This window comes from Macaca mulatta, chromosome 11, assembly GCF_049350105.2.
Source record: "Macaca mulatta isolate MMU2019108-1 chromosome 11, T2T-MMU8v2.0, whole genome shotgun sequence".
NCBI classification, from domain to species: Eukaryota; Metazoa; Chordata; class Mammalia; order Primates; family Cercopithecidae; genus Macaca; species Macaca mulatta.
The window spans coordinates 71,559,699-71,581,407 of record NC_133416.1 but is presented as its reverse complement, the minus strand read 5'-3'; the positions used below and the strand labels follow the sequence as shown (position 1 = coordinate 71,581,407).

At 40.3% G+C, this 21,709-nt stretch overlaps 2 protein-coding genes across 3 annotated transcripts in view; both read right to left on the bottom strand.

Moving 5' to 3' along the window:
• The window catches only part of TBK1 (TANK binding kinase 1), a 48,714-nt gene extending 43,115 nt beyond the window's left edge, over nt 1-5,599 (bottom strand). The window contains 2 exon segments of the mRNA NM_001261193.1: nt 2,119-2,236; nt 5,565-5,599. Of these exon segments, the coding sequence (NP_001248122.1) occupies nt 2,119-2,205 (87 nt within the window). The 5' untranslated portion in view covers nt 2,206-2,236; nt 5,565-5,599.
• Nucleotides 5,600-9,380: 3,781 nt separating this feature from the next.
• Nucleotides 9,381-21,709, bottom strand: part of XPOT (exportin for tRNA) — a 43,630-nt gene continuing 31,301 nt past the window's right edge. The window contains exons 23-25 of one of the 2 annotated variants that reach the window (XM_028829024.2): nt 18,637-18,708; nt 12,852-12,908; nt 9,381-9,962 (exon numbers count right to left, since the gene is read on the bottom strand). In XM_028829024.2, coding sequence (XP_028684857.1) covers nt 9,936-9,962; nt 12,852-12,908; nt 18,637-18,708 — 156 coding nt within the window. In that variant the 3' untranslated portion in view covers nt 9,381-9,935. 2 annotated transcript variants of the gene reach the window in all.

Below are 21,709 nucleotides of genomic sequence, written 5' to 3'. Positions count from 1 at the left end.
ATGAATATACACATCCACACTCATACATTAGTAACTAAAAGCAATTTAATGAAAAAGAGATTAAGTAGGTTATATACTTTGAATGACAAGTAATAAATGTAAGAATTCGGTCATTCTAAGAAATAATATAAAAGGGTTAATATCATGGTAAAAATCCTTAAATAGTTAAAGGGAAGCAGGATTTTTTGGAGGATATAGTCCTAAACACTTGAAATTGCCGTCATTAAGAACAAACTTGGTTTCTCAAAGCACCTTCCTAGGAAAACTGTTGGGGACTAAATATTAGACTGGGCCTTGGCCATCTTTTTCGCGCGCGTGTTTGTGTGTGTGTGTGTGTTTCTAGTAGAGACAGGGTTTTGCCATGTTGCCCAGGCTGGTCTCAAAACTCCTAGACACAAGCAATCCACCTATCTTGGCCTCCCAAAGTGCTGGGATTATAGGCGTGAGCCACTATGTCCGATGTGGCAATCTTTTAATTAATTCTTATATTTCTCAAATCCTCATTTTAGATTTCCACACTATAATGGGTACATATTTGTTTCCTTTGGAGAGCTTCAGATTGTCTTGGGGTAGTCTAATCAGTCCTCATTCATTCACTCATTTTTTCATTCAGCAAACATTTATAGAGTGCATACTATGTGTAGTCATTTACATGAAGCACAGAGTATTTAAGTAAGGAAAGAGGAGCAGGATATGTGACGTATCTTCTAGTGCCAGGCCCTTTCAATATGTCTCATCCAGTCTCTATCACTATTGACTATCTCTCATCCCATCAGCTTCCAATTTACTTCCTTTCTAATCCATCCTGCTACTAAACCCGAAACTGTGTCTAGGGACTGCACATTAGCTATAGTTATATTCACTAGGTCTGCCACAGTGCCTGACACATACCAAGTGATAATTAAAAGTTTGTTAATTTGGACTACAGGAAGATAAGATGATCAGATGCGTTCTCAATGCTAAATTCTGAGTCACTAGTCATTTTCTCTTTGGCATAAAACAAAAGCAATTTCTAGGATGGGGTACCCAGGATCGATCACAAGTAATCTGAGTAAGAATCCAGAGCTTGTGGATAATTCTAGATACAGGGAGAGGAAAGCTAAAAGTTGTCCGTATGGTACTTCTGATTCATTCTCTATGAGCCATAAAGGGTGTTTATAGTCAATATACTCTCCCCAGAGGAAACAGCCGCTCCCCGATGTACGCTTATCTCATCATCACTGACAGAACTGACTGGCAGTCTCAAGAATACAGGAAAAGAGGAAGCAATTCCTCTCTACTAAAACTTTAGGGCCCTATTTCTGAAAATAAGGACTTAGGAAGCTCCAAACATCATTCAGCTCCAAAACAAATTCATAGCACTGCAAAATTAGTTATTATTTGTATTATGAATGAACTGTGTACTCCATTTTTCCAGCTTCTTTCCCAGAATAGACTCTATTTTTCCAGCGTCTTTCCCAGAATAGGAAGTTTAATTATCTTCGATTTCTTCATTTTAAATTATTTTAACTATTTTTAATTTCATCCTCCACATTGAATCTGACACAAAGTCCTTTTTGGTTCTTGAAGTGCCTCTGGGAATAATTTTATTCCCACCTCCACTACCAGGTTCTGATTACCTTATATGAAAATATGGTCTTTTCAACCTGGGCTCCTTGTTGAGAATCTCATTTTACTCCCATCTGCTTTGTAGGATGCTGTTTTAGTAGGGGTACTTACCCTTACCAGAGCCTATCAGAAACACCTGTGAGTTCCCCTCCAACTACACATCTGCCTCCCTACCATCCAAAATGCCACATCAAATGCTACCTCAACTCATTACACTGAACTTCTGTCAGTGAAATCACTCTCTACCATAGGGGAGCTGCAGTAATCTTTCCCAGTCCATTTTCAACCAATCTGTTTCCCTCCACTCACTAACACTTAATCTCTGCCACCACTGGGTAGATAGTTCACTGCCTGACACAGCTATGCCTTAAATAACCACAAAAATCATTAAAACAATTTCTTCAGACAAAGGGATCAAAATCACCAAGTCACACATTTTAGCATAAGCATGCATCTCAGAACAAAATACATACAGTGATAAAAGGTCTTCAAAGTTTTCTCTGTACCAACCTTATGTCTTCCACGAAAGACATTTGCAGTAGCTCCTTGGCCTAAAATATCAGATAAAAGCCACAGATGATTAGAAGTGCTCTGCATCTTGGCTGGATCAGGCAATCCTCTTGTTATACTAAGAGAAAAAACAAATTTGCAAATATGTTTTAAAGGAGTAACACAGTTAAGAAACAAATGTTAGCTGTTTTTAGTCTCAAGTAAGATCACCCATTATCTGTTGCTGAAGTGTATAAACAGTTCAATATAAATATCTAAGTTTCAAAGTATTTTCAAGTCATAAGTTGCTAATTGATATGGTATAAACTAGTCAAAATATGAACCATTATGATTCAAGTTAGATTTTCCTCTGGAGAGATGGATCTGAATGTTCAGTTCTAGCCAAGGTAGATTTTTACTTTCAACTTTTTAATCAATATCACTTTCTGTGCTTAACTCTTTGGTGTCACCTTGTCTGTTTTCATTTGTCTAAAATTCTGCAGGGATGACTAAAATTTGACATAATGGTATAAACGGATTATTAAGAGTAACTTTGAGTTGAAGATTAAAGCAAGATGCCATTTTCCCCATGATCATCATTTTGATTACATTGTTTCCCTTTAAGTTAGTATACACTACACATACTATAATAAAATACAATAATATGACAAAAAAAAATTTGCATTTCAGCTGACAGCAGTGGCTCATGCCTGTAATCCCAGCACTTTGGAAGGCCAAGGCGGGCAGATCACCTGAGGCCAGGAGTTTGAGACCTTGGCTAACATAGAAAAGCCCTGTCTCCAGAAAAAATACAAAAATTAGATGGGTATAGTGGCAGGCGCCTGTATCCCAGCTACTCGGGAGGCTGAGACAGGAGAATCACTTGAACCCGGAAGCAGAGGCTGCAGTGAGCCCAGATCGTGCCACCCCATTCCAGCCTGGGTGACACAGCAAGACTCCATCTCAAAAGGAAAAAAAAAAAAATCTAAGTTTCTAGCAATATTCAAGGCTAAAATGTTGTGTGAGGTTTGAAAAAAAAAAACATTAACCAATGACATACATTCAATTTAATTAACTTATCACAGGGCTGAAAGAAACATCTATTTCTCAGTTGGGTGCAGTGGCTCATGCCTGTAATCCCAGCACTTTGGGAGTCCGAGGCGGGCGGACCACAAGGTCAGGAGTTTGAGACCAGCCTGGCCAATATGGAGAAACCCCTCTTCTACTAAAAATACAAAAAAATTAGCCAGGCGTGGTGGTGCATACCTGTAATTCCAGCTACTCAGGAGGCTGAGGCAGGAGAATTGCTTGAACCCGGCAGGCAGAGGTTGCAGTGAGCTGAGATCACGCCACTGCACTTCAGCCTGGGTGAAAGAGCGAGACTCCATCTCAAAAAAAAACAAAAACAAAACCAACACCTATTTCTCTTCTAATTTTGTCTTTGTCCGTGAGAGTGATATTGTTACTTACCTCCTTCAAATGTTTTGAAAGACTAATTTAAGACATAATTTAAGGTGTTTTAAAAAAAAGAAAAGTAATAATGTAAAATATAATAAATATAGAAAAAATTACTTTGTTTCCTTCAGAGCAGGGAAACACTAATGAAAACAAATGTTGCCATTGCATAATATTTCCATAAGCTAAAATTTCATCTACACAATCTACACAGAACTTGACAAGTATAAAGGAAAGGTGCAAAAATTATTATTCCTGAAAAGTTACGAACTCTTCTGAAATTAAGGATAGTTTCTCCAACCTCCAAGTATAAATATATAAACGTATCAAGTAGCCTGTATTATCAAGTCTTTAATACTGAAAAGCTATGGATCTATCAAGGTATACAAAATATCCAAGCTCCACATTGGACTAAAATTGATGTATGCTAACATAGCATAAACACTAGTCCTACCATGCCCCCTTAAACCTGCTGTACTGTCATCAAATCATGGATTTTAATATCCCTCCACAGTAAGTTAAAGCAAAAAGTAGTATGCTAGAGTAGGTATTCTGTGATGAATTAATGACCACCAATATGCCCAAGTTGGGTTAGGAATATGCAGAATGGTCAGGGGTCTCAATTTTACCAATCACAGATACAGCGGGATAGTTTTATATAATTTTACCACCCATCTAATTTAGATAAATTTTATATATGACTACTGGAAATAAGTAATAAAAATAAGATTTCCTTTTCACAAATAAGGAATACACATTTGTCAGTTATTACATTTCATTTACGATACAATAATAAACGTCTCAACTATCTAATGAAAAACTTTCCCTAATCAATGTAACTATAAATGGCAAATAGTACCATTAGGTACCTATATGTATGTACCTTCAGAATAATAAGAAAAATATTTATCAGCTAAGGTATCTGTTCTCTATGCAGATACAAAACTATAGTTTCTGTTTAAGAGTAATCACAATAGTGGTCAGGGGAAATATCTTCTGAAACTATCTTCCAATAACTCCACAATAACATGCTAAAACATGACTCAGCACACCCACAACGTGCTTGCCATATAAATCGTCCCAAATTTTTGACAAGCATATAGGCAAGCACTCCACAAGTATGTTGCTGATGATGCCGTGTTCAGTCTACTTCCTTATACCGTCCAAAACGAAAGTTACTATTTGCTGAGGGATGAAAACAGGTTTGACAACATAGCCTAAGGACAAAGTTCCAGGATTTCCAAACTCTACCCCTATGTGATTCATACACTGGGGCTTCCAGAGTGGAAAAGACCTGTCTTTGGTTATACATTTGGCAATTACTTGTGAGTTGTTTTGAGGCCACCTACTAAAAATACCTGGGATAGAGACTACAAATTAAACTCATAAGTCAGGTAGACGAGGAGCAAGGAACGTCTGGGAATTCGTATTTCATAGGCATATATTTAACATATCTTAGGCTTCTAATTTCCGGTGTGAGTCAACCTCTGCGGACAGAACATCACTAAAACTCTAAGGAAACGTCTCTTTTTAATCCTCTGAAAAATCAATGCATTTAAAAACTGCCAGGTGTGTCGACTCTCGGAAAGAGGGTAGAAAACAGCGAGTCTAACTTCAAGGGAAAGAGGTGCCCCTGCCTCCCCGGGCGGCCAGGGCCCAGGCCCGGTAACGGAGTCGTCCTCTTTGTGCCCAAAGCCGCCGGACGGGATGCAGGTCGAGGACCGGCCGCGCGGCGAGGAGCGGGGATGCAGGGAACAGGGCCCGCGCGACCATTCCACCCGCTACGGCCGCCCCTGACACACACCCCAGAGGCAGTGTCCGCGCAGCCTGGGTCCTGGATGGCTTGGCCTCGGGTCGTGCTGGGCTTCTCGGTGCGCCCGCCCCCGCCCCCGCTCTGACTCAGCATCCCAGCCTCCCACAGGGGGCGGGAGCGCTCCCCGCCGGGAGGCGCAGGCCTGACCGACCGCGCCCCGCGCCGCCTCGGCCCCTCCGCCCGCGGCCGTCTCACTTACCCAGCCGGGTCTCCGCCGCGCCACCGCCGGCGGGCTCCCGCGGCCTCGAGCCCCAGGACACTTCCGGCTTCGCAAGCCCTGGCCGGGGGCCACGTGACCGACGGCCGGCGCGCCGGTGCGGGTGCGCGTGCGCACGTCTATGGCCCGTCCGGTAGCCACCGCAGCTGCGGCGGCGACTGCTGAGTCGGCTTCCCAGGCCACTGAATGAGGGGAATGTCTGGAGACACACCCCGTCCACTGTTCCCCTCGCTCCCCTTTACTCTAAAGGCGAAGTGAGGAGCCCTGAGCAGCGAACACAATAACTGGGATTCCCGCAACTGCAAATCCCGCCCCTACCCCGAGCGCCGGCCGACAGTGGGGCGGACCGACTCTGAACAAGGGATTACATCCCGATTTACAGGTTTGCAGAACGTGGGACACGTGGGGGGGCAGGCAGAGACGGCCGGCAGAGCCGGGAGGGATGGATTCTGTTTTAAGGGCCCACTTTGGCTGCAGTGGAACCAGATTATCGTCTCACAGTAATTCAGACTTTACATTCTTTTTTTCATTTTCCTATCACCCAGAAAGACGTTAAATTCTTAATGTAAATATGTTCATTTAACTCCCTCTTGGTATTTTGGAAAATGGCCGTTTTGAAGTATCTAACTCTAAACTTAAGAATTTAAGAACTAAAACCTAAATACTAAAATTAGGTCCTGCAATATTCGTACGTCAAAATCTCAAGCAGCTATTCCCAATAAGGAATAGCTTTCTGAAGGGGTCCCTTCTGCCCACGGACAGCAAAACAGGCTTTTCTCAACGTAAGGAGGGGGCAGACAGACCGCTGCTCATCTAGGGCTACATTTCTGAGTGGAGGGGAAGAGGAAGATGGTGTGTCCCAGAGTAAGTACTACAGCAAAGACGAATGAACGGGAAGTCATGAGGAGTGGCTCAGAGGCTTTTGAATGGAACAGACCTAGGGTTGCTGTCTTGGCCGCCAATTACTAACTTAAAAGCAAGTTTCTTACCTCTCTAAGCCTCAGTTTTATCAAATGCACAATGGAGATAACAAAAGTCCACTCTAATGTGTTCTTACAAAGCAAGTTACTTTATTAGCATTTTAAACAATGTATAAGTGATGGAATCATTCTAACAACGCATCTATTCACTGCTTACAATTCCAACCAATTTCAGTTCTCTGATATCTAATGACAAGAGCGAAGACCTGTTAAAGTTCCTTCCACCAGTAAAACCACAGCTCAAAGTTGTGGGAGTGATTAACTGAGCCAAAGGCCTTCATTCACATATTTACCACATTAAAATACCACACAGTGTTTTCTTATAAGGTCAACCACCTGGGAACCAGTTAACATTAGCATTAAGATTTAAATAAACTGTTAGGCACAGGGCTAAATCAGGCATTACAAAACCCTGTGGTTCCCTAGTCAAGTCACACAAATCCCCAAATATTTCAGCTTGTTAACAGTTTGTCCTTCCTCTCCTGAGACAATTATTTGGGTACTTGCTTTTGGTAATAAGGAAATTCATGATGGAAGTTTCCTAACTGTGATGGTGCTCTAGGCAACTTCAGAGAAGAAGATAGAAATTATGCATGACTATATAACATGAAGAGTTTAATTTTTATTACTCAATTTCCATGCCCTGATTTCTCTTAGCTCGATAAACACATGTAAATCTTCTGCAGAGCTTTAAAGAGCTCCGAACGGGAAAACACCTTCCCATATATGGAATTGATAGCATAGTACAGGCCGCGCGCAGTGGTTTATGCCTGTAATCCCAACATTGTGAGGCCAGTGGGAGGATTGAGGCCAGGAGTTTGAGACCAGACTGAGTAACATAGAGAGACCCTGTCTCTGCCAAAAAAAAAAGAAAAAAAGTAGCTGGATGTGGTGGTGCACACCTGCGATCACAGCTAATCCAGATGCTGAGGCAGGAGGATTAGTAGAGTATGGGGCTAGAAGTTACAGTGAGCTATGATGTCACCACTGCACTCCAGCCTGGGTGACAGACTGGTCTCTATTAAAAAAAAAAAAAAAAGTATAGTGATACACTATTAATTCCATATATGCTAATATGAGATAGCATCCATATAAACTACTATCAAGTCTTTATGTGCCAGCTACTGCAATAAGTCTTTTCACGTTTAACTCATTGAATTCATAATGAGTTTTGAGGTAGCTACCATTATTTCCCCCATTTTACGAATAGGAAAACTGAGGCTGGGAGACATTATTTAACTTGCCCAAGGTTCTAAACCAGTTACTGGCAGAACTGGTATTTGAACCTACTTAATCTGATTCTAGAGCCTGTGCTATATAAACTCTTACCCACTATGCTATGCTACTCATTAGTATCTGTTTAACAATTACTACTATTACAATAGCTGTAATTATCACTCGTATAGTACAGGGGACCCTATCAAAGAAACACTCAGCTTTCACTTATCTATTTCTGAAAACATTTTTTATTAAAGTATAAGGTGCATTTCACTGATTTATTTATTTATTTATTTTATTTTATTTTATTTTTTGAGAGAGTCTCTCTGTTGCCCAGGCTAGAGTGCAATGGCACAATCTCGGCTCACTGCAACCTCCACCTCCCGGGTTCAAGCAATTCTCTGCCTCAGCCTCCAAGTAGCTGGGATTACAGGTACCCGCCACCACGCCTGGCTAATTTTTGTATTTTTAGTAGAGATGGGGTTTCACCATGTTGGCCAGGCTGATCTTGAACTCCTGACCTTGTGATCCACCCACCTCGGCCTCCCAAAGTGCTGGGATTACAGGTGTGAGCCACCGTGCCCGGCTGATTTATTTTTATAATTGTCAATTTAGTTAAGTACTTTTATTATATGATAAGAAAAATGTTTGAAATGTCTTCTGGAATTAACCAGAACAAAATAAATGTGCAAAATTTAGAATAGAATTTTACAGAGTTTATAGGCCACTGAAGCCCATCATGAAACCCATTCATGAGGCCAAAGGGCAAAACACACCCTCCCTGAAAATCTCAATTGAGCTTTTAGAATTTAAACTTAAATGTCTATATGAATTCTGCTGCTCAGTTTTGTCCCTCGTCTCTTCTTAATTTTCCAGTGATACTACTGATAACTATTATTTCCTTTTGCTTTGTCAAGTAGCTATGAATAAAAATGGAGGAAGGCAGGGGTAAGTACTTCTAGTAATTAAATGTTAGCTACCATTTACAAACATAATAAACACATAGGTATACTATAGGTATACTGTGTTCTAAATACATCCAATAAAAGAGTTAGAAAATAAATTGGGATTTTAAATTCTTTTTTTTTCTGAGACAGAGTCTCACTTTCTCGCCCAGGCTGGCATGCAGTGGCACAATCTCAGCTCACTGCAACCTCTGCCTTCTGGGTTCAAGCGATTCTCCTGCCTCAGCCTCCTGAGTAGTTGGGATTACAAGCGTGCACCATCGCACTTGGCTAACTGTTGTATTTTTAGTAGAGATGGGGTTTCACCATGTTGGCCAGGCTAGTCTCAAACTCCTGACCTCAAATGATCCACCTGCCTTGGCTTCCCAAAGTGCTGGGATTACAGTCGTGAGCCACCACGCCTGGCCTGGAATTTTAAATTCTATCAACAGATTCACATAGGCTTTTTCTAGTACATTAAAAAAAAAGACTCTCATATAACAGAACTAAGTTGCGTGTTACCTTTGAGGAGTGAGGTTAAATGAATTAAAGCATCCACACACTCATATTTGTAAACCTTTAAATGGGAAATTAGGGAGAGATTAAGATGAAAATAAAACTAAAGTATTTACAATAATTCCAGAAAAGACTTGGTAGATTTCACTACGTAAAATTTATTTATATATATATATATAAAAAAAAGTATAACACTGGAGCCTAAAACCATTCTCTTTTGTAGAATACATATTGGCATTGAAACAGTTTAAAGAAATGAAATGGCTATCTACAAAAAGTTAGTTTTGATTGTTGTATTCCCCCCATACTTTATGTGTCTTCACACATAAAGAAAATTTTCAAACATTTTATATTCAGCAATTTTTTAAAAAGTACACTGTTTTCCACTGCTATGGTCTTTATAAAGGACTTGACTTAAAATTTCAAATAAAAAAGAATTAAGGTTCTAGGATAACTGTATCTTTTAAGAGCATCTTTATACAGAACAATTTGGACCGGCATGCAGGCAACTTCTTTTGTTGTTACATACCTGTGTCAGGAAAATTACACCCATTTTACAGAAAAATCCCAAAACATATACTGCAGTAAGCTCAAAACAGTGTGAAAAAGACCAGCATGAATGGCACACAAAAATCGCTTCTTTATACACTAACTGGAATTCCTGATCATGAAGTAGGCACAGGGAAATCCAGTCCTTAGGGCTTTGCTCTCTGGAAGAACACCTGTAAATAAAGTATCAATGCAGTCAATACTAATGTCAGAAGGCATCACTTTCACCTGAAGAATGGCTCCAAGTTTCTGAGTGCTAGCAGTGTTCTTTTGTAACATATGATAGACATTTAGAACATTTCACATGCCTTATATATCCATATGTAATCCAAGGTAAGAACTTTCTGTTCTGGAGAATTTGGTAAGTCTAGCTATAACTTAGGCTGACATCACCCAACTGGGGAAGTAGTGAAAATATGGTATTATCTCTATGCTATGGAAATCAAATGGTCAGAAGAAAACATGCTCTTGACACCTTTTTACTGATTGGTACTATTTCAAAATTAACACTGGTAAATTACATATTGAGGCTAGGCGCGGTGGCTCATGCCTGTAATCCCAGCACTTTGGGAGGCTGAAGCGGGCGGATCACCTGAGGTCAGGAGTTTGAGATCAGCCTGACTAACACGGAGAAACCCCATCTCTACTCAAAATAGAAAAAATTAGCCTGGTGCGGTGGCGCATGCCTGTAATCCCAGCTTCTCGGGAGGCTGAGGCAGGAGAATCACTTGAACCCAGGAGGCGGAGGTTGTGGTGAGCCGAGATCGTGCCATTGCACTCCAGCCTGGGCAACAATAGCGAAACTCCGTCTCAAAAATAAATAAATAAATAAAATTTGAGGAGGAAACAAGTCAAAGCTAAACACAGCAATTCTAACCCCATGAGGAATTTACTGTTTATTTGATGATTCAAAAGTACTTCCAAGTCAAAATTTGAGACTACAAAGGAATTGGCTAGAGGCTGTGCTAGGCATGGCCTAGTACTACACACTGCCATCCATAGCAGGTCAGGTGAGCATCAGACATAATTCACTGTTCTCAGTAAGGACAATGATATGGTTTGACCCTGTGTCCCCACCCAGATCTCATCTTGTAGCTCCCATAATTCCCATGTGTTGTGGGAAGGACCGGGTGGGAGATGATTGAATCATGGGGGCAGGTCTTTCCCATGTTGTTTTCCTGATAGTAAATGGGTCTCACGAGATCTGATGGTTTTAAAAATGGGAGTCTCCCTGCACAAGCTCTCTTTTTGCCTGCTGCCATCCACGTAAGATGTGACTCGCTCCTCCTTGCCTTCCAACATGATTGTGAGGCCTCCCCTGCCATGTGGAATTGTGAGTCCAATAAACCTATTTTGTAAATTGCCCAGTCTCGGGTATGTCTTTATCAGCAGCGTGAAAATGGACTAATACAGGCAAGAACAGTATTGATAGTGCCCTAGTACCCAGGAGATTCATTTAACAGATAATCTACTGACTATGTGCAGGGAAAAGAATGATCACTATATAGGCAAAAGAAAACCTTACAAGGAGACCATGCTTAAGGCAAACATAGAAAAATGGGTACAGTTCACACAGAAGTTGGGCTGCTATTAAGGCAGGATTTTTGAAGAACTACAAGAACAGTAAAGACCATTTCTGCGAAAAAACAGAAAGGTAGTCTCAGGTCAGAATTCGAAAAAAAAATTAAGTGCCAAACTGAGAAACATGAATTTGTTTAGGAAGATTATGAGGAAGGTGAATAAATATCAAAGGACTATTTGAAGAGTCAAACACATCAGCCTGGCTAGAACAAGAGAAGAGAGATCAGAGTAAGATAACATCAGCCTACACCAGAGCAGCAGAGACAGAAGAGAGGATGAGAAAAGAATCTGCAAGATCTGAGGATCAATCAGATGTGAAGGGAGGAATGAGCACAAAAGAATGAAATTCATTTTTTCCAACTAGAATAATAATGCTAATACTGAGATAGTTATGATCACTAAGATAATGTCATCACTGAAGAGAAGTTGGGCCCAGAAGGAAGACTTTTTACAAATGCTATGCCGATGAATAACCACATCTGGAGAACAAGCCTTCTACAGGGTACCTAGATCTACTGTTACAGACACCTCTAATAGTGAGGATTGAGTCCTTAAATTCAGTTTGACTGATCAGTTATTCAACAGGGGTTACTCGCATAGGCACTTTGCTTTTTTATGGGAGGATGGCGAAGGGGAGGGTTCCCAATGATAAAAAAAAAAAAAAAAAAAGCCCTCAATATTCTTCCACACAAACTCTCTGAGATGTTTAAGCTGACGAACTACAACTAAGAAAAAACTGACAAGGGAAGATGTTAGAAACACAGTCAAAGGATGACACACTTCTGTGCAGAGCCCTTTGATTTACAAATTCCACTGAATGTCTTCACCAAAAGAACCAGGTGCTACACTAAGTTACCTGCTACTGAATTTAATATAGTGCTTTGTCTTCAAATTATCTGAGTGAAGATAATAAAAAATAAACAATTCATCTTGTCACACTAACTTTATTTCTAGATCATGAGCTCCTTATGGGGAGGGAAAATTACTCATAGTTGTATTTGCAGCCATTACTGTAGTACTTGGTACATAAAAAGCAGTCATGATGTATGAAATGAATGACTACCTAAGGTAAGACCAAGACAGTTTCATCTCATGAACTTAATTATAACTATGAATACCAAATAAACATGTGACACTTTTTGTTGATTTACAGAGTTAAGTATCTCCTTCTTCTGTTTTTATATTTTTAGCCCCTTCTTTTCAACTTAATGTAGACAACTGTTCCTGAACATTTCTTATTCTCGTAATGCCTCTAGTTTCTATTTAATTACATCATGAAACTATAAAATAAAACTGGCATTTTCTCACCAATATAATCAAAGGTGTACACATTCAGTGTGCTTACCTAACTTACGATCTTTTGCAACAGCTTAGTTAAAAGGGACTTCACATAAACATCTATAATTGCAGATACATATTCTCTCTTGGCTCTCAAACATTACCTAATTGTATGAAGATACGTGAGCTTCGCAAATACCTACCTTTAAGTAATTTTTAAAAACTTTAGCATCAGGCTGCTGAAGCGCTTGACAAAACTCCTGGGGGGTGGGGAAAAGAGGGAGAAAGAACAAATGTATTCGTATTAAATCCATTGTAATTCATATCCACTTTTTTTTTTTTTTTAATTTTTTTTAAGAGATGGTCTTGCTCTGTCATCTAGGCTGGAGTACGGCGGTGTGATCATAGCTCACTGCAGCCTCCAACTCCTAGGCTCAAAGGACACTCCCACCTCAGCCTCCCAAGAAGCTGGAATTACAGGTATAAGTCACTGTGCCTGGCTCTTTTTTTAAAAAAGCTGTAAAAACACTTAAAACTTATCACATTAACCACTTTTACATGTACGGTACAGTAGCATTAACTACATGCACACTATTGTACAACAGGTTTCTAGAACTTTTACATCTTGCAAAACAAGCTTGCTTTCTGCCTCTTAACTGAAGAACTCCCCATTTTCCCCTGCTCCAGCCCCTGGCAACCACCACTTTCTGCTTTGGTGAGTCTACTTTAGATATCTCAAACAAATGGAATCATATAGCATTGTCTTTTAATAACTGCCTTATTTCATTTAGCATAACGTCCTCTAGGTTCATCCACATTATAGCATATGACAGGATTATTTTATAAATCAGGCTTAATATTCTATTGTGTATATATACCATATTTTGTTTATTTTTCTGTCAAAGGAATTTAAGGTTGCTTCAAATTCATAGTATTTAATTTATCAAGATCAATTCAAACAGTATCTCACCACAAGAGGTTTATAGCATTTTCAAATGTTAGTACTTGTCAAACAGGCTGATTTCACTTTTGAGAACATAGCTCTCCTAGACAAGGTGGACTCATGCCTGATAAGAGTGGGACAAAAACTACATTGCTATGGCTGCTCACATCTAGTAAGAGGGATAACCAAACAGAGCAAGACCAAAAGAAAAAGAGAATTCTAATAGGGAATATTCTGCAAAATGTGTTGTCAGACATAAGGCATATTAAAAATGGAAAACTGAGGTTCCTTATCTTTCATAATGAATTACTAAATAGAAAAATAATTTTGCTTCATTTAGCAATCTGGAAGAAGATTAGCTGTAAACTGAATGGTCTAGTTCTACTTTTGGTGAGCACTAAGATCACAAGAATAATTAATAATTATTTTCATTAAAATACTAGTTTACTTATGTAACAAATGATAACCAAGAAAGTCATTAATATCTCTAAAGTTAAAGGTGGTATATTGTTAAGTAAGAGATCACAAATTCATTAAAAATGAGTTAAATTCATTTTTTAAACTCATGTGAGATCTATTTTATTTTTGGAAAAACAGCATTATAAAAGCCTCAAAAAAACACCATTGAGGCTGGGCGCAATGGTTCATGCCTGTAATCCCATCACTTTGGGAGGTTGAAGTGGCTGGATCACTTGAGGTCTGGAGTTCAAGACCAGGCTGGCCAACATGGTGGAACCCCATCTCTGCCCAAAATACAAAAATTGGCCAGGTGTGGTGCCACACACCTGTAGTCCCAGCTACTTGGGAGGTTTAGGTGGGAGAACTGCTTGAACCTGAGAGGCAGAGGTTGCGGTGAGCTGAGATCGCACCACTGCACACTAGCCTGGGCAACAGTGAGGACCCTGTCTCAAAATAAAAACAAAAAAACACCATTGAAAGACAGCTGTGTCATGGACTGAAGACTTAATATTGTTAAAATGTCCTCACTACCCAAAGCAATCTGCTGAGGAGAAGTGGTGTCTGCTGTTCTCCTACCCCTCTTTGGTGTCTGACTGCCACCACCTGTGAAGGGGCCCTTCCCCTTCTGCAGTACCCAGACCAGGGTGATGTAGTAGTGTTCAGGGAGTTGGTGAAGGTCATAACAGTGAATTATAACACACCTGGGCAGCTGGGTGAGGGTACCAGGAAATTTATTTCTCAGATCAAAAAAAAAAAAACAAAACCCTTGGATGGGGCACAGTGGCTCACGCCTGTAATCCCAGCACTTTGGGAAGCCAAGGTGGGTGGATCACGAGGTCAGGAATTCGAGACCAGCCTGGCCAACATGGTGAAACCCTGTCTCTACTAAAAATACAAAAATTAGCTGGGTGCGGTGGCCGTCGCCTGTAATCCCAGCTACTCGGGAGGTTGAGGCAGGAGATTCACTTGAACGCGGGAGGCGGAGGCTGCAGTGAGCTGAGATCATGCTACTGCACTCTAGCCTGGGTGACAGAGCAAGACTACAGCAAGACCCCATCTCAAACAAACAAACAAAAAACCCTTGGATGCAGATCATGATGTTTGAGAACACAATACCATCACTCTTCCTACAATTCTATTTATATTATGAAGAGCAGGTCCTGGTGGATATAGAGATCAAGATGAATAAGGAGATCATGGAACACATCAAAAAAATCATGGGCAAGAATGAGGACACAAGAAAGGAGAGCAGGAGAAAAAGCAGCTCTCTCACCCATCTCGTTTTGGCCTTCAAAGTAGTTCTTATGGGAATCTACCCATGAAGTGAAAGGGCAGGCGTCCTACCCAGGCCTAGTGGCATTACCCAAGGAGAAGACAGGGAAGTACAAAGCAACACTGAAAGCCAGTGCCTAGCAGTAAGATCCAAGGCCACTATGGGCTAGGGTAATTGATAAGGGTTTACCTTGGTCACAGAAAAGCCCCTGGTTCTGGATAGGTGCAATGGCTCATGCCTGTAATCCCAGCACTTTGGGAGGCTGAGGCCGGCGGATCACTTGAGGTCAGGAGTTCAAGACCAGCTTAGCCAACATGGTGACCCCCCGTCTCTACTAAAAATATAAAAATTAGGCGTGGTGGTGGGCGCCTGTAATCCTAACTACTTGGGAGGCTGAGGCCGGAGAATTGCTTGAACCTGGGAGGCAGAAGTTACAGTGAGCAGAGATAATGCCATTGCACTCCAGTCTCAGCGACAGAGCAAGACTGTCTCAAAAAAGAGAAAGAAAAAGATGACGACTCTGGAAATGTCTTTGCAATAAAAGGGCCCTCCTCCCCACCTTTACACGTTATGTAAAACGACACAGGGGAAAGAGTATATAAAACTGAGCTGCTAAATGAATATCGCTATTCCATCAGGTCAACAAAATGCTTCTTAATGGCCAGGCAAGGTGGCTCACACCTGTAATCCCGAGACTTTAGAAGGCCAAGGTGGGAAGATCACTGAGGTCAGGAGTTCGAGACCAGCCTGGTCTCTACTAAAAAAAGCAAAAACAAAAATAAGCCCGGCATGGTAGTGCCTGCCTGTAATCCCAGCTACTCAGGAAGTTGAGCCACGAGAATCACTTGAACCTGGGAAGCGGAGGTTGCATGCAATGAGCCAAGATCATGCCACTGCACTCCAGCCTGGGCGCTAAAGCAAGACTCCATCTCAAAAAAATAAAAATAAATTTAAAAAATTTTAAAAAGCTTCTTAATCATTCCAAAAACAAAAACAAAGCAATGTATAGATTCAAGGCAATCCATATAAAAGTTCCAAGAGCATATTTTATAGAAATAGAAAAAACAAAACTAGAATTTACATAAAATCACAAAAGGCCTTGAATAGTCAAAACAATCCAGAGAAAGAGCAAAGCTGGATGTACTACACTTCCAGATTTCACAATATATTTTAATATTACAGTATGAAAACAGTATGGTAACAGCAAAAGACAGACATATATCCTAGCTACTTGGGAGGCAGAGGCAGACGCAGAAGGATTCTTTGAGTCCAGGAGTTTGTCGTTGCTGTGAGCTATGATGGTGCCACCACATTTGAGTCTGGACAACAGAGTGAGACCCTGTCTCTTTTAAGACAGACATACAAACCAATGGAACAAAATAGAATTTGAAAATCAACCCTGCATATAGTCAACTGATCTTCAAAAAGGGTACTAAGAATACACAATGGGGAAACAATAATCTCTTCAACAAATGGCGCTGGTAAAGCTGGATATCTATGTGCAAAAGAAAACGAGACCCTTATCTAACACCATACACAAAACTCAACTCAAAATGTATTAAAGTCTTTATATAAAGTCTCCAAACTGCAAAACTAGAAGAAAACATAGAAGAGCTTCAAGATGCTGGTCTTGGAAATAATTTCATTGATATCATGAAAAGCTACATTAGTGGGGCTACATCAAACTAAGAAGCTTCTGCACCATAAAGTAAGCAATCAACACAGCAGAAAGGCAACCTCTGGAATAGCTCAAGAAAGGGAGAAAATATTTGCAAACCATTTATCTGATAAGGGGTTAATTTCTAAAATATAAAAAGCTCCTCTAATTCAATAGCAAAAAACTTAATAACTTGATTAGAAAATGGGCTAAAGACTTGAATAGACTTCTCCAAATACAAATGGCTAACAGGTATATGAAAAGATGTTCAAACATCACTAATCATCAGGGAAATGCAAATCAAAACCACAATATCACCTCAGACCTATTAGAATGGCTATTATAAAAAAACAAAAGACAACAAGCATTGGTGAGGATGTGGAAAAATTGGAACCCTGCTACACAACTGACGGAAATGCAAAATGGTATACAGCCTCTATAGAAAATAGTAAGAGGTTTCTTCACAAAATTAAAAGTAGAACTACCATATAATCCAGCAATCCCACTTCTGGGTATTTATCTACAAGAATTGGAATCAGCATCCATGTTAACTGTAGCACTTAAGATAGCCAAGATGTGAAAATAATCCCAAATGAATCTATCAGTGGATTAATGCATAAAGAAAATGTGATATATGCATACAATGGCATGTTATTCAGCCTTAAAAAATTGGGAAATCCTGACATATGTAACAACATGGATGAACCTAGAACACATTGTGTGAAACAGCCAGTCACAAAAAGAGACATAACTGTATGATTCCACTTATATTCGGTATCTAAAGTAGTGAAATTCACAGAATCAGAGAGTAGAATGGTGGTTGCCAGGAGATGGGGGCTGTGGGAAATGGGAATTGCTAATCAACGGGCATAAAGTCTTAAGTTATACAAGATGAATATGTTCTAGAGATCCACCTATATTTTACAGGTACATCACTGTCCCTATAATTAACAATACTGTGTTGTGCACGTAAAAATTGTTAAGATGGTATATTTCTCATGTAAGTGTTCTTACAATAAAAACACTAATGATGAAGAAACAAATTTTGCAATCTACATAAGAGATTGTAATTCTAGTTTTAATCAAAAGTTTGATACTTCATTAACTCCATGTACTACTGGACAAGAAATCTGGAAAATTATATGCCAAGAAACAATATTATACAAATGACTTCTTAAAAGTATAAGGTCACTTTCCAGACACTTTTCTCAAAATACAGTTTCAGATTTACAGATTAAGCCTTGATAAACTTGGTGTACACATAATGAACTACCTGGCACAAAGCTTCAGAACTCTGCTGTGGTCCCCTTCAGCAGTCTGGAAAAGCCTACTGGCTCCTTTAGAATGTTTTTTTTTTTAAATGCATAAAACATAATACATGGGATTACGACAGAAGCCAATTATACTGAACAATGGTTATCAAACTAAAGTATGGTAGAACAGTAAGGACTTATTAACTTGTTAGATAACAAGGTGTAGTGATATTACTTAGTAACTCAATTTCAAAATGGTGATAAGCATAAACAGTATTTTCAGATACTGGCAACAACTTATGTAATATGAAAATATTTGTGATTTCTGCTGGCGACAATGTCACAGGCAATACTGCTACTACTGTGATTGCTCGCCTACACAATGGTAAGAAACAGCTCTTACCTGAATTATTTCTGGAGCTACTTGCAAGGAGGGCAGGTATTCTTGTTGAAGATACTGAACACATTCTGGGCCCTGAAGATTAAAAGATACTTACAACTGTTTTCTTGCTTGACATTAATAAGCTTAAAAAGAATTGGAACAATACATGTACACTTTAAAGGCAACATAATATTGTGCTTAAGAACACAGACTCCAGAGCCAGACTGCCTTGGTTTGAAGCCTGGCTCTGGCAACTTTTTCTTTTTTTTCTTTCTTTTTTTTTTTTTTTTATTATACTTTAAGTTCTGGGGTACATGTGCAGAACGTGCAGTTTTGTTACATAGGCATACATGTGCCCTGGTGGTTTGCTGCACTTGGACAAGTTACTTAACCTCTCTGAGCCTTGGTTTCTCCATCTGAAAAATAAGGTTCTTGGCCAGGTGCAGTGGCTCACGCCTGTAATCCCAGCACTTTGGGAGGACGACGTGGGTGGATCACTTGAGGTCAGGAGTTCCAGACCAGTGTGGCCAACATGGTGAAACCCTGTTTCTACCAAAGATAGAAAAAAATTAGCCGGGCATCATGGCACATGCCTGTAATCCCAGCTACTCAGGAGGCTGAGACAGGAGAATCACTTAAACCTGGCAGGCACAGGCTGCAGTGAGCTGAGATTATGCCACTGTACTCCAGCCTGGGCGACCGAGCGACACTGTCTCAAAAAAAAAAATCAATGTATCTCTCCTTGATGGACTCTTCATTGCACTAACACCTGGAATTCCTGTTTAATATTAGTGCTCCTGAATCAAAGGATTTATGTTTCCTCCTTCACCTTGGATCTAGGTCACAGTTTAATGACCCATCACAGGAAACTTGTCTTTAACTGAGAGGCAGTAACCCTGCACTGTTTCCCAGATCCCTCCTACTTTCCTTCTCATCTTTTTCTTACGTCTACCCTGTCTATGTACCATTGCTTCCTATGCAATGTTCATCACTTTGTAACCTCACTGTTACCACTTTTTAAAAGTGTAGTTTTGCTTGTTTTGAATCAGGGAAAGTAAACTTATACCTCAAGTCAGTCAAAAGAATGAGAAAATAGAACAATGAAGCAAAACATTTTTTTCTTTTTGATTTTGAAGCAAAACACTTTAAATATAATATTGTTTGACTCAATTCTGTATGTTTAAATTAACACTTCTATCGATAAAACAAATACTTCCGAACTAGAAATACCATCCTTACTGTTTCCTTTCATTCCTCATCCACATCCACTTTGACTGTCTAGCATCCAAACAATGCCATCCAATCTCCCCTCTTGAGACTGTCTTCCCTTGTCTTTCACAATGCTCCTACCTCTGGTTCTACTTTTTCATTTTGTTTTGTTTTTGTTTTTTGAGACAGTCTCACTCTGTTGCCCAGGCTAGAGTGCAGTGCCATGATCTCAGCTCACTGCAACCTCACCTCCTGGGTTCAAGCAATTCTTGTGCTTCAGCCTGCCAAGTAGTTGGGATTACAGGCGTGCACCACCACAACTGGCTATCTGGTTCTACTTTTTTGTTGACTCTTGCTTGAGCCAAAGTTCTTTCTGTTCTGGTCTTAGAAAGTCTCAGTCATTCCTATGGCTTTACTTTGACTGACTTACACTGAGGACTCCAAAATCAGTATTTAATTCTAACTGCTTCAGACCCAATGTTCTGAACACTTTCCCTCCTAAATTACAAACCAACTGCCTACTGACTTCCCAACTCTACACATGTTAACACAAGGCTTTTGTCTATCTAGTCTCATCTTATTTTTTAGCTATCACTTCTGCCTCCATACTTTAGCTAAACAGAGTTAAGTCTGTAACTTCCCACCAAATCCACCATGTGACATCTAATCTGTCTTTGTACACCTACTTAACTTTGCCCAGAATGCCAGCTCCCTATTAGTTCCATCAATCTACATTTAAGGGCCATCAAAAATATCACCTCTTTCCTATAGCTTGCTTAGATTGCCCCCTCAGGAAAATTTGCCTGTTCAGCTTTAGTTCCACAATATTTTATATTATCTCCACTAAAGTACTACTTAAACCACTAGAGTTTTTTATGTGTTAGTCTCCCTTGATTCTGAGGGAGAATATCAGGAGATGCTTTATTTATCTTTATACAGTTCCCCTGCTGTCCCTAAACACACAGCTACCCCACCCACTTGCACACCTACTTGCAGGTAGCAAGTATAGAGGAAATGTGGCTGAACTGAAAACACTTCAAGTCTCTATCAGAATCAAAAAATCAAGTTCAAATGAGTGCACAGCTAAATGGAGACCACTGAGCAAAAGCTCACGTTCTTTATAGGGAGTGAGGGCAACTACTGCTTTTTAGCTGGCTGTAGCTATGTGGCAATACCAGTCCTGTGCTGGCATTCTATGGCTTTGAGAGAGGCTGGAGGAAGGAATTTTTGGTTAAAAAAATATATTGAGATTTTTAAATGTTGGCAACCAATTCCAGCTATTTACAAATACCCAGAATCAGCTGGGCATGGTGTAATAGCAGCACTTGGGGAAGCCAAGGCAGGAGGAATGTTTGAGTCCAGGAGTTCAAGACCAGCCTAGGCACAATGGTGAGACCTGGTCTCTACAAAAACCGCAAAAATTAGCCAGGTGTGGTGGCGTGCACCTGTACTCCCAGCTATTCAGGAGGCTGAGGGAGGAACAGTACTTGAGCCTGGGAGGCTGGGTCTGCAGTGAGCTGAGATCATGCCACTGTACTCTTGCCTGGGTAACACAGGGAGAACCTATCACAAAAAATAAAGTAAAATATATATTAAAGAAATAAGCAAGGCTGGGCACAGTGGCTCACGCCTGTAATCTCAGCACTTTGGGATGCCATGGTGGGCAGATCAACTTGAGATCAGGAGTTCAATACCAGCCTGGCCAACATGGTGAAACCCCATCTCTACAAAAAATATAAAAATTAGCTGGGTGTGGTGGCATGCACCTGTGTGGTCCCAGCTACTCTGGAGACTGAGATGGGAGGATCGGTTGAGCCTCCAGGAGGTGGAGGTTGCAGTGACCCCAGATTGCACATTGCATTCCAACCTGAGTGACAGAGGAGAG